The following is a 14,543-nucleotide window of genomic DNA, read 5'->3' as shown; positions in this document are numbered from 1 at the left end:
GGGGAATGATTGATACACCCATCCCCCCACGTCAGAGAGTTGGGATCGCATCCCCCCATCCCTCGTCCTATCTACGCTCCACACTTTAAACTTTAAAGTATAGAATTGCCTGGAGAAATACCGGGGCAATCCTGAGGCCACTGGAGCTAAACACATCACCATGCACGGGCATTCCAGGCACGTAAGCGGATACATAACTGGCCGGAGGATTCCGTCGTATATTTCTAAAAGGCGTGGCAATGCAGTTTACAGTACATCCGGGGATAGAAGATCATACTTATACATCGCCATTATAAGACATCAATAGAAACGTAGACGAACCAAGAGAGACGCGCCGCAATTCTGGTAATCTGCTATTCATGGCTCGCGCACTTCTGAAGCTTCTCTTCGCCTGTTGCATGAGTCCAAGTCGCACAGTTTACCACTATCACTTACAACTACCACTACCACTACACTCCACTACCACTACCACTACCACATACAGCAACCCCGGCCCGAATACGACGAGGCGGAGGCCCCATCGGCCGGGGTGGGGTTGTGAGATGTCTACACGAGTGAGCCTTGCGTGGCGAGTCGAGTTGTTGATCAGGTCAGAATTGAAATATGTAATCCGAACGCTTAGGCGCAATGGAGTCGATTGCGATTCGCCGTTATAGCAACTAGCGGCTCTGCATCAGTATTTAGCATGTCAAGTTACACAGTCTGATAAATTCAAGACATACACACGCGCGTCGCCCACGACGCACCACGCATGGCACGCACGCCAACGCACGCTACGGCACGCACAGCACGCACGCCACGCACGCCCGCGCCACCGACAGCACAGTGACAACACACACGCACGCACGCACGCACGCCGGACGCACGCACGCACGCACGCCCGCACAGCACCACGCACTACGACACACACACACACACACACGGCACGCACCACGCACGCACGCACACACAACACACACCACACAACGCACACACACAATGGAATGATGATGTATCGGCTGCAGACCGCGACGTAATATCATTGACGCAGAGCACTGTCATGACGCAGATCACAGTCATGACGCAGATCACAGGCCATGAACGCGATCACAGTCATGAATGACCGATCACCAGTCGATGACTCTGAATACGAGCCAATGCGTCTGGTCACGCAGTGAGCGCAGGAGGCACAGTGCCATGACTGCGTGATCACAGTCATGCTGAGATGCAGTCAGAGTCAGATCAATCAAGCCATGATGCCAGATCACAGTCATGACGCCAGATGCACAGCCATGACGCTTGATCCACAGTCATGACGCAGATCACAGTCATGACGCAGATCACAGTATCATGACGCAAATTCACAGTTCATGAGCTAAATATCAGCAATGGACCGCTGTCACCAGCCATGACCATGTGCACAGAGCCAGATATAATAATAATTATACATAACAATCATAATAATAATATTATACATATTATTGTTCATCTGCCCAGTTAAGCGCGGAACCACTGCTAATTACTCGTTTACATTAGTCTGGAGCCGCATGCCGTACTACATCTTTCTAACTAAGCGAGATTCTCCACGTTCCTCGCTTATTATGACATACGCGTTCTTTTGACCATTGTCAAGTGCCGTAATTGCTGACGTAATACCCAGGAATGACCGGCAAACAGTCGGTAAGCAACGCACGAAATAGGCGCCACCTTCCGCTAACTACAGACGTCGCAAGAAATCGCAGAAGCAAATCTGGGGCGAGTGGGGGCGCACTCTGCAATCACTAGAGCCAAAAGGTATAGTGTGGGTATCGGCGGAAATAAGTTCTTAGATAGCTCTGGCCCTGGTTCCTCCTCTAGCGTCTTAACTTTTAATGTACGAAATATGTCTGGTAAAAAAGGTGCTCATACCATTGCACTGAAAGCACAAGTTTTAAAATTAGTGATTTTGTTTCAAAGCTTTCCTATTTATCATTATCAACGATCAATTGTAAAGCCTTTTGTGCGTGTCCTTGGCCTTCACGACTCTTGTTCCCTCTTTCGCTAACACACTATCTACATAGCAGATTAGTGCAGTGTGCCGAAACACTGAATGAATGACGCTCTCCCAGAAACGAGATCTGACCTTGTTTAGAAAGACATACCATTTGGCGCACACTAAGCGCCAATTATACCCATGCTATTAACGGCTACACCGTTAAATATCAGTTTTACACCTTGATATTCTTTACATACATGTTATATTTAGATCATTTACAATGGACGCGTTATTGGCTAACTGCACACCCGCGTTCCTCCCATGCTAAACCTCAGTTGTTGTGGTGCAGCAGCTAGCGATAATTCAATCGAACCAAAATTAAACCTGAATGGCGATATTCTATAAATCATACACACAGAGCAGTAGCTCCGCCCTATATATGTAATATATCATATATAGTATATATATATATATATAATAGTATATATATATTATATAATCGATATTTCATGTTGTGTGTGTGCGTGCGTGCACGGTGCGTGCGTGCGGGCGTGCGGCGTTCGTTGTGTGTTGTTATTATGTAGATGTATGTATGTATGTACTTATGTATGTATTGTATGTATGTATGTATGTATGTATGTATGCTAGATGTATGTGCTAAATGATGTATGTAGTATGGTATGTAATTATGTATGTAGATGTAGTATGTTTGATATGTATGATGTACTGATGCATGTATGTATGTATGTAGTATGTATCATGTATGCTGTATTATGTATGTATGCTATGTTATGTATGTATGCTATTATCATTGTATGTATTGCTTATGTAGTATCTATGTATAGTATTATATATATCATAATATAGATATACTATATAATAGATATTATATAAATTTATATATAGTATATATGATAATTATACTATAATTAATATATAATCTATATATATATATATAAATATATATAATTATAGTAATATAGTATATATATTGTAAACCTAGCATGCAACCGCCGCGGCAGCGCAGCGAGCGAGCCGACCGAGACGCAAGCAGGCGACGACCGCAGCAGCCGACGAACGACCGCAGCAGCCGACGAAGCAGCAGCCGAGCGACGACCGCAGCAGCGCGACGACACGCAAGGACACGACGAGCAGCCACGACGAGCGCACGCAAGCCAGCCGACGACGACGCAAGCAGTCCGACGGACGACGCAGCCGACGACGACGCAGCCGCCGACGACGTTACCGCCAGTGCGGGATTGTACGAGCTGTACATACGCGCGTGAGCGACGTAGCGGCGTTCTACGCGGTGATGCCGACAGCAGCGATGCTGTTAGACGTCTACTGCGACATGGACACCGAGCAGGAGGCTGGACGTGAGTATCTACATCACTGTACGCGTGCGCACCACTATACATGACATCAGAAATGAATAATTAAGATTAGAGACTATGAAATAATAGATTCTATTATTATATTCACTCCTGAGACATTTAACTATGATGCACGTACAAATGTCTGCGTTCGCCGATGTAAGCCTGTAAACTATAAAGAAACCCAGCGCGGCACCACACCAGCGCGCCGATTTAGCAGAGAAAGAGACTATATTGTTCGCGCTATCACTGGTGCAGATGTGCCTATAGCGAGCCTTATAGTCAATGCCAGTGTACAATCCAACGGGAAACAAGTGCGATTTACAATCCTGTGTGAAAAACGTGTACATACATCACGAATAAGGTTATGCTTGTCCGCTAGGCGGCGTATGACTGCCAGAACTATGCTTAGAAACTATGAATATCAGAGGCATTTAACATTGGAATCCCTCCGTACATTCTATGTATACTAGAAGATGAGTATATATACACGTAACCTGTAAATATCAGAGGCATTTAACATTGGAATCCCTCCGTACATTCTATGTATACTAGAAGATGAGTATATATACACGTAACCTGTAAATATCAGAGACATTTCACATTGGAATCCCTCCGTACATTCAATGTATACTAGAAGATGAGTATATACACGTAACCTGTATATTTCCGCACAAACAGGTGTTCCAGCATCGTTTTAACGGATCGGTCAACTTTTATCGCGTCTGGGCGTCCTACAAGGAAGGATTTGGCAATCTGGATGGAGAGTTTTGGCTAGGTAGGATCATAGCCATAGCTTATGCACCGACAGCTGGCAGAATTACCCATAAAGATGCTGATCAATGCTTCGTATATTGGGGGAAGCTGGGATCCAGCACGGCATGCGCGATTTCTAGCGCCAGTTGACCTAATAGCTGCGCGAAAAAATGTGGTATCAATTAACCAGATTTTAAAAGCCCTAGTTTCAATTTGGTCCCAATTAACCAGGTTTTATTAGGGCTACGTTCGAGAAACCCGAAGTTTTTTTTATCGTGTATATAAATAACTTAAGGTATACCATAGACTAACAATATTGTAGGTCTATGGTTAAACTCCCACGCATAGATGAGGCCATAATCCGTCTACTCGACATTACATCTCGAAGGAATGAAGAACCGATTTTACATTGCAGTTACAGGCTGTCTCGACCGAGATCTATCTCCATGTACGCCTCTCGTATATATGCATTCCCTATCACATTCCCCACATGAAATATGTCCGTGGCTAACACACATACGCATATTGACTGCTATACTATAGTTGTGCATAAAATCTCTGAGTAGTAAGTGCAATTTGTACAGGGCTCGACAACATACATCTTCTCACGACAATGGCGCCATCTGAACTGCGCGTGGATGTCGAGGACCAGGACGGAAACAAGAGGTTTGCCGTTTACGACAAGTTTCACGTGGACACCGAAGCCAGCAAATACAGGCTTACACTAGGCTCCTACCGTGGAAACGCAAGTAAGGCTCTCTAAGCAAAAAAAACATCCAACACAACTCAATTTGCCTGCTACGTATTGAATAATTATAGGCGATATTTTATGTATAGGAATCTATACAGAAGTGTGGCATATGTGAACCACTTAATCCAGAAATGCTATCTAATCCTAAATTATATTACACATACGCTCTGGTGTAACAAACCAGTTACTATATATCACCCACTATTATTTGCGGAGTAATCATGCAGAGTTGAGTTTCCAGCGTATACCGGCGCACGCGTCCCCAGAATAACTGCTGAGCGTAGATTCATGCGGAACCTGTAAAATCCGAGCGAGCTCTGCACGCACCCCTTCCCACTCTCGCAGGATTCCTTTTCCGTTCCTCCCGAGAGGACGATTCATTCACGATTCACGACCCCTTTCACAATGATTCACGATTCACATCCCCTTTCACGACCCTTTCACAATCATTTCTCGTCACCACAATAGAAATAATATACTAGATAGACTGTCGCTGATAGATTTCTACGTTCGCGACCATGCATGCGCATGCGCACTGTTCATCGGTAACAAGCCACACTATATGCTAAGCCGTTGATTTTACGTTGATCAGTACGTTGATCAGTACGTTGATCAGTGAATATTCGTAAATGTTATGCGTTCCTCGTCTCCGTATAGACGATGCGATGTCATATCACAGCGGGCAGAAATTCAGCACAAGAGATCAGGATAACGACGAACATTCGACGCACTGCGCGCAGAAGTACCTCGGAGCTTGGTGGTACAAAGGCTGTTACTTTGCTAATCTGAACGGCGAGTACGACAACAGCAACCCCGGTCAGGTGAAGAACCACGTATAGGAGACGCAGATGCGCTCGCTTTTACTGCCTGTTGCGGATGCACAGACGCTTATGCTAGATGATAACTAGACACATAGATATAGAATACAGAAATATCTTCTATTCTATATCTATGCTACTCTAGGTGTCTTCTCTCATATTGGGGTCGCGACCACCGGGCGGCTGAGAGAAGGGTTTCACTGAGGGGATCAGCGGTCATGACCAGCTAACTATTGCGGCTCGCCATTTGTTTGCATCATACCATATGTTGTGGTATGAAATTGCGTCTCTCTCTCTCTCTGTGTTTGTGTGTGTGTGTGTGTGTGTGTGTGTGTGTGTGTGTGTGTGTGTGTGTGTGTGTGTGTGTGTGTGTGTGTGTGGTGTGTGGCGTGTGGCGTGCGTGTGTGCGTCTGCGTGCGTATGTGTGCGCGCCGGCGTGTTTGTGTTGTGTGTGTGTGTGTGTGTGTGTGTGTGTGTGTGTGTGTGTGTGTGTGTTTGTATGTATGTGTGTGCGTGTTTGCATTTGTGTGTCTGCGTGCGTGCGCGTGAGCATTCATGCTGTGAACGTCATGTTGTGAATTGCTAGGCGCGTTCAAACACACTATTTGTCATTTGCTCGTTCACAGGGCTCCGTGGTACCATGGAGAGGTCCACACACACTCATGATGACAACGAGCATGAAACTTCGAAGGATCGACTAATTCACTCGCTTATTATAAACGCTAAGCACACGAATTATTCCGAATTATTTAGGCGGATGCTAGTTCTATGGATGTGTTTACCGTCAGTTCTTAGTTCTGTTTTATACCGTAGTCTGTGTACTGTAAGTTACCGTTATTGTTACCACAACATATCAATAATTACGAACGAGACTATTAATTTACAGAATCATGCGGTAGGCAAAGGTTGACTAACGACGTCGGCCTGTTGCCATGATTATAGGCGCAGACAAAAGATATCTGGCTAGAATATCATAATCGATATTCAATGAGCATAATCGATATTCAATGAGCATAATCTATATTCGTTGATTGGTTCCACAGTACTGCGCATGTCATGTGTATATGTATATGTCATACGTGAACGACCTTTCAGACCTAAATTGCTTGTTGTTACTTTGCAATATTATACTTTAATTTAAATGAGATAGCCTAGGAAGATAATGAAAAAGCACACACACAAAAACAAGCGTTTAGCCGTATATGGATTTTGATTAAAAATAGGTTCTTTAATATGAAATCAAAATAATAAAGTCCAATAGTTGTTAATACCATACACAAATACTGACTGTAGCGAGCTATTTTTCATTACATCGCCATATTATTTTGGAATCACACTGGAAGACGTGAACGGATTAAAATCTAGCCGCGTACCTGAGAAGGTACTCGACGTATGAGAAGTTCCTGCTATTAAGCTAAGAGACACTTGCAATAAAGGAAGTATTTACTCGTGCTTACAGGGTGCTGGCATGCTCAAAGAAAAGAAAACGTTTGACGCCATTGCCTTCACCTGCTACACACTACAACAGTTATATTTATATACACATACATAATATAATACTGTTTAACAAAACTGCACCACACTTTTTTCACGTAAATATACTACAATGCGTAGGGAAGCAAAATGACTGAATACTACTTATAATTATATTATTTTTCTATTTTATATTATTATCATTATCTCGAAGTAGTGCTCGGGCAAAGTTGCATTGGAATCTAACGCTCACGGGTTGCTAACAGATTCAGTACAGAATTAGGAACTTAGACGATATACGAGGATCATAGAAAATCACTGCACCAGTATAAGGCCGAATGCTTCCAAAGAGAGCTGCAGCGTTAATACATATATTGCCTGAACGTAATTTCGTAAAGTTGTCACGGTTTCTAGACTATCGTATTACTAATTATTTGTAACTAATGACGACTTTTTCTGTAGACAACCAGGACTGCCAGTACAGCTAACATCCGTTGCAAAGTAAAATATCCAAATTGAATGATCTAACTGGAACCGAGATAAAGCGATATTCTTTCCAACACATTTACTAAAATTGCACTGTTCCTAACATTTTGATTACTAATCAAACCACAGAGAAAACTCTAAAGGCTTTCCAAAGTCTTTAGGATAACATCAGATCAAGAGCGTATAAAGAAAGAACTTCTTTATACCCTTGGATCAATCTATTCTTAAACTATAGCAGATTCCCGTCAGAATACTTTCACTTAGGTGGGAAGCCGACAGTCTAACCAGTTGTATAAAAAAATCACGTCATCACACAAAGGCAAAGTACAAGTACATGCAGATCATTTAAGATACATTTAAACAATATATTTAGCTGCCATATTGATCAGGAGCTTAATGAATTGGCAAAGCGTTGCATTAATGTGTCACCTTCGCATATTTTATAAGCGATCCTGATTATATGGCCACACTGGCTGACACGCTCTACTCCACTAAAACATATAAGTTTGATAAATTGGTTTATAATTGCTGACTCTGACTTGTCTCAGCACTACAGTATAATGCGATGTATCTCCTGAGTTTACCAGCTAACATCAGCGAAAGGAGGACAAACCCACTTAGTAATAGTAAGTCTATTAGCTTAGTAGCACAACTACTAAGGCACGTCTAAAGCAATGCAAACACTGAACGCAATGTAATAATTATAAAAAACAAAATAATCACCCAATAATATCTGTCAAAAAATTCTACAAATGGAAATCTCATTATTCCAATATGGTACCGTATATTATACTGTTCAGTATCAATGCAAAATTACTCAAAACCTGTGTTTAAGATTTCTCGTGTCAACTACGAGAGATCAAAAATGAGTAACCTCTGTTTTCAGAGTGGTATAATCCAGGAACCAGGGCATACTTCCATGGGCAGATGATATATAGATACTGCCCAGTTTCACATGCACATTATATGCAGCAGCTGATGGTTTAAATAATTCTCTTAATTATATTATTCAAACAAATTGTATAAACAATTACCAAAATTATATAGCAAATAGAGATTTATGATTTTCTAACAATCAAAGCACGTAGTGAACAGTTTTTCAGGTCGTTATTAAACATTACGTTTACATTAACGTTCAGGTCGAATTAAACATGTATTTCAGGCAAAGCCATATAGATATCATATAATTATCATATGTATACTATGTATATATATATATATATATGATAGTTATGTGATATATGATATCTATTGCTGTGCCTAAATATATGTTTAATTTCGCTCCAGCCAGGAGATGGCGCAACTATCGCGTGCCTGTGTCGATACTTTTGGAATTCTTTACGTTCTAAGTAAGAAATGCGTGTGTGCTGGCAGCAAACTCTCATGAAACATGTTCATGTTTGGTTTGTTGTGATGTGATGTCACTTGTGACGTTTCGCGTGACCCGCATGACGGTATTGGTCGAAAAAGACCTGCACAGTGAAACTGACGGGTCACCAATTTATCTCACGGGCAATTTATCTGATACGGTTGGGGTGTGTCGAGGGGGTGGTCGGGGGGTGCGGGCAGAGGCCAACAGACGAGGGTTGAGGCTCAGCAAACAAATAGTAGATGTAGTTATTTAAATATTCTAATGTTATATTAAATGTTCTAATATGCAATTAATCTAGAAAAGAATTAAGCCAGACAAAGCAAACTACCCGGCTAGTAGCTGATCTAATCCTTCCACACACACACATCACTCACACACAGGATACAGATAAGGCATGCAATAAAACTTGGTCGTTTTAGCACGCAAATCGTTGATCGCTCTTGTTATTTAAATATAGGCTGGTCCAGAAAATACTCCCCCGTTGACAACTACATCACTGGAATCATCTGCCCATGAAATTTTGATAAAACGTATATTTTACTGAGAACGTTAAAACTGCAAAAAATATGAGAAAAACAACCAGATTTGAACCAAAAAGTGCATATTTTCACTCCTTATACAGAATCGGGAATATACTTCCGTTCTGGTCTCAGCACCCCCATCCCCCCAAAAAAAGTGAGATGAAATTGAATTTTCCCATTTAATCCCCGTGAAAATTCAATATCCCAACTCTCAATAGGTCTATTCTAATTTTGAATAAAGCAAGAATTTAACTTTCGTGAGCAGTGATAAGACTTTCGGGATTTTCGTATATGGGGAATGCGTTTAAAATTAACCGTCTGAGTTTCAGTAAAATAATGTCATTCTTGGAACGAGTTACAGCCATTTTACAGTAGATGTATGTCACGTTCCATTTCTGTAATAATACGTTAGGAGAGTATGAATAGCGATGACGGATTTGTAGATAAATATCCAGTATTTATTGTCTGTAAAATATTAAATTGTTTCCCGTGCCATATTTTTTTTCTGAGAAGGTGGCGATGAAAAGCCCGGAAGGGGGGGATATACCCCACTCCTCCCCGCTATCTACGCCTCTGTCAGAGAACCAAATTTGAACTTTGATATGCATTACAAATATTCCATAATCATAATCTTTGTAGCAGTATCTCTACAGGCGCAACCGCGTAACAAATTTTGCGTGGGGTTACTTCAATTGTTACGGCTCGACAGTGCTCAATGCAGGTTTTCAGGCGGATGGTGCAAGAAACAAGGCCGGGGTAGCGGTCATCCCCCAGAAAATTTGAACCCACCATTTTCCTCCGAAAGTAGGGGGGGGTGAGTGTAAGAGCGGTGCGCGCCATCCCCACGCTTAATACGTGGGGATGCCATCCCCCGCGCTCATCTACGCGCGCCTGTTTTAGTAGTGGAACCTGGAAAAATACCCGGGGCACTCAGCAGTCACTGGTACGTAACACATTCACGACGCATTCCAGGCGACGAAGCGGATACATAACTGGCCCGTGTAAGGGTGCCATATAAGGTGCATGCCGTACATAACGTCCGGGATAGGAAAAGACAACTTATAGCACGCCTAATATATGACATCATAGAAACGTAGACGAACCAAGAAGAGAAACGCGCGCATTACTGTGTTTAATCTGCTATCAGGCTCCGCACTTCTGAAGCTTCTCTTGCGCCTGTTGCATATCAAATGCGGCACAGTTTTACCCACTACCAGCACCCTGCCTACGAATACGAACGAGCGGAGGCCCGTGCCAATGTCCTATCACGATGAAACGGCGGTTGCCGAGTCGAGTTTTGATCAGGTAGGAACGAATAATGTGAATCGAACAGTATAGGCCGGGCCAATGCAGTCGATCGCGATCGCCGTAAGCAACTAGCGGCTCTGCAGCAGGTATTAGCATGCTCAAACGTTAGCACGAGTCTGATCATTAAGACATGCACACGCAGCGCGCACGTACGCAACCTACTGCCATGCACGCACGCCACGCACGCCACGCACGCCACGCACGCACGAGCTACACACACGTCGACACCAACTAGCAACCAGCGCACCACGCACGCACCAACACACACACACACATGACCCAGTGAACACACACACACACCACAGGCACACACACACACAACACACACAAACAACGGTCACGCACGGCACTCACGCACACTCACACAAACACACACAAACACACAACACACACACACACAAAACACCACACCACAGCACACACCATCACAACACACACACACCACACACGGACCACGACACACCAACACGTGGACACACACACACAAACAGCACACCACAAACACACAACCACACCATCACGAACACACAGCTCACGCACACACACATACACACCTCAACTATGTTCATCCAGCCACGCACACACACACACACAGCTCCACACACACACACACACACACTTCACACACACATATATACACACATTTACACACACACACATCCACACACAACACACACACACACACACACACACACACCATCACACACACACACACACACACACCAATGGAATTGATGATGTAGCGGCTGCACGACACTAATATCATTGACGTCATGATCACTGTCATGACGCAGATCACAGTCATGACGCAGATCACAGTCATGACGCAGATCACAGTCATGACGCTGGTTACAGCCATGACGCTGGACAGAGCCAGATAATAATAATAATCATGCATCATCATATATGCATATTAATGGTTTCTATCTGCCCCGATTAAGCGGGAACCACTGTAATACGTTTTACATTGGTCGTGGCTAGCCGCATGCGTAGTACATCTTTCTAACGAAGCGAGATCTCCACGTGTCCTCGCTTATTGAATACGCGGTTTTTGACATTGTCAAGTGCCGTAATTGTGACGTAATTACCCAGGAGCAAGCGGCAAATAGCGGAAGCAACGCACAAATAGGCGCCACCTTTGCCATCGTCAACATCATCAACGACAGAGTCGCAAGAATCGAGAAGCAAATTGGGGCGATGGGGCGCACTCTGCAATCACTAGAGCAAAAGGTATAGCGTGGTATAGGGAAAATAAGTTCTTAGATAGCTCTGCCCCCTGGTTCCCTCTAGCGTCTGTAACTTTAATGTAGGAAATATTCTATAAAAAGGTGCTCATACATTTCACTGAAAAACACAAGTTTTAATTAGTGATTTTGTTTCAATGCTTTCCTATTTGATCATTATCTACGACAATTGTAAAGCCCCTTTTGTCCTTGCCTTCCCTCTTTCGCTAACACTATACATACAACTATTGCAGTGCGAAACACTGAATGGAATAACGCTTGCAGAAACGATGACGACGCAGCCGCCGACGACGCAGCCGACAATCCAGCCGACGTTACCGCCAGTGCGGGATTGTACGGAGCTGTACGCGCGCGGTGAGCGACGTAGCGGCGTCTACGTGGTGATGCCGACAGCAGCGATGCTGTTAGACGTCTACTGCGACATGGACACCGAGCCAGGAGGCTGGACGGTGAGTATCTACATCACTGTACGCGTGCGCACCACTATACATGACATCCGGAATGAATAATTAATATTAGAGACTATAAAAACAATTGATTCTATTATTATATTCACTCCTGATGACATTTAACTATGATGCACGTACAAATGTCTGCGTTCGCCGATGTAAGCCTGTAATTATGAAAGGAAGCCAAGACGCGCAACCACACCAGCGCCGATTTACAAAGAAGAGACTATAGCCTCGTCTACACGACGAACCTTAACTCGAGTTAAGCGTCTACACGGGGCCTTAACTCGAGTTAGCAGCGCTAACTCGAGTTAGGCTTAAACCGTCGCTAGTAACGATCGAGTTAAGCTAACTGCGAGTTACCGTTAAGCTCGAGTTAAGGCCCGTGTAGCGCTTAAACTCGGAGTTAGCTTAACCTCGACGATAGGCGGTCAACAGCTAGTACTATGTACGCACACAAACGCACGCCCGCACGGCACGCACGCACGCACACACGCATGCAACGCACTGTGTTACGTGCAACGGCGCGCCGCAATCGTGCTACGTAGCAGCACGCACGGGCACGCCATCGCACGGGCACGAACGACGTGTACCTGCACACGCGCGCACGCACGCCGTGTACGTGCACAGTGCCACGCATGCACGCACATGTACGTGCACACGCACCGTCATGCACGCACGTGTACGTGCACACGCAAGCGCAGGTCGTGTAGGTACGCACGCACGCACGCACGTCTACGTCACATGCACACGCACGCACCGCCATGCACGGCACATCGTACGTGCACCCACGCACGCATGCACGCCACGTGTACCGTGCGACACCACGCACCGTGTAGGTACACACCGCACGCACGCACCACGTCTTACGTGGCACATGCACGCACGCACAGCACTCATGCAACGCGCACATGTAGCGTGCACGAGGACGCAACGCATGCACGCACATGTACGGCACACGCACGCATGCACGCACGTGTAGGTACAGCAAAACGCAACGCACGCACTGCACGGCACAGCACGCACGGGAAACGTGTACAGCAGGGTGCACAACGCGGCGCACCACGCCGTGTACCTGCACATGCACTGCGACGCAACGCATGCCACGGCCACCGATGTACGCTGGCAAGGTGCACGCTACGAACGTGTACGCTTGTACACGCGCGCACCACCGCCACGTGTAACGTGCACAATGCACGCACGCAACGTCTAGCGTGCAGGCATGCAACGCACGCACGCCTACGTGGCACATGCACAGCGCACGTCGACGCATGCCCACGCACATGTAGCGTGCACACGACGCACTCACTAGACATACACGCACGGTCCGTGCACACGCACGCACGGCACGCACACGCGCACAGCAGCGTTTTACAATACACACGCACGCAGGGGGCCTCAGCATGCATAATAATCGGTCAATGAATGCGCTATCTGGGTGTTGTCGGTAGGATCGCTAACCAGCATGGGCCTCGCATGCTTGCGCTATTACCACGTCGAGTAGGCCCATTCAACGGTCACGGTTTCCTTTCCAGATGGTGGTTACTTTCAAAATTCTAGGTTCGGCTTCTTAGAGTGCACAGCGGGGGTAATTGAGGGCCGACCCGGCAGACGAATACCTAAATCAAGAGATGAAGCAAGAAAAAGCAAGAAAATAAGATAAAGAGAAAACATACGCAAATCAGAAATAACATAAAAAGACCATCATGAAAGTGCTCGATGAGGACCCGGTGAGATCAAATGCCAAACATACAAGAAAGAAGATGTAATAAAAGAAAGAAAGCAAACAAAAGAAAAAAAGAACGAAAGAAGGAAGAAGAACGGTAGAAAGCAAAAAAGAAAGAAAGAAAATGAAAAAGAACGAAAGAAAGAAAGAAGAAGAAGGAACGTAACATAGATAACATTAAGACAAATAAGAAAAGAGGAGGAAGTAAAGTGAGCGAAGGAGAAAAAAGAAAGGAGATAAACAAGAAAGAAAGCCAGAAAGAAGAAAGAAGAAAGAAGGAAGGAAGGAAGGAAGGAAGAAAGAAAGCGAAGA

At 44.7% G+C, this 14,543-nt stretch overlaps 1 protein-coding gene across 1 annotated transcript; it reads left to right on the top strand.

Annotated features, from left to right (window-relative positions):
* Positions 1-1,076: 1,076 nt before the first annotated feature.
* On the top strand, positions 1,077-5,688 carry LOC106817399 (ficolin-1-like). Its single transcript, XM_014822063.1, has 5 exons — positions 1,077-1,153; positions 3,250-3,331; positions 4,009-4,105; positions 4,668-4,832; positions 5,492-5,688. Exons 1-5 carry the CDS (start codon positions 1,077-1,079, stop codon positions 5,671-5,673), a joined length of 603 nt encoding a protein of 200 aa, XP_014677549.1. The 3' UTR covers positions 5,674-5,688.
* Positions 5,689-14,543: the final 8,855 nt, after the last annotated feature.

Source organism: Priapulus caudatus, unplaced genomic scaffold (genome assembly GCF_000485595.1).
Source record: "Priapulus caudatus unplaced genomic scaffold, Priapulus_caudatus-5.0.1 Scaffold1712, whole genome shotgun sequence".
NCBI lineage: Eukaryota > Metazoa > Priapulida > Priapulimorpha > Priapulimorphida > Priapulidae > Priapulus > Priapulus caudatus.
This window is presented reverse-complemented; position numbering and strand designations above follow the sequence as displayed.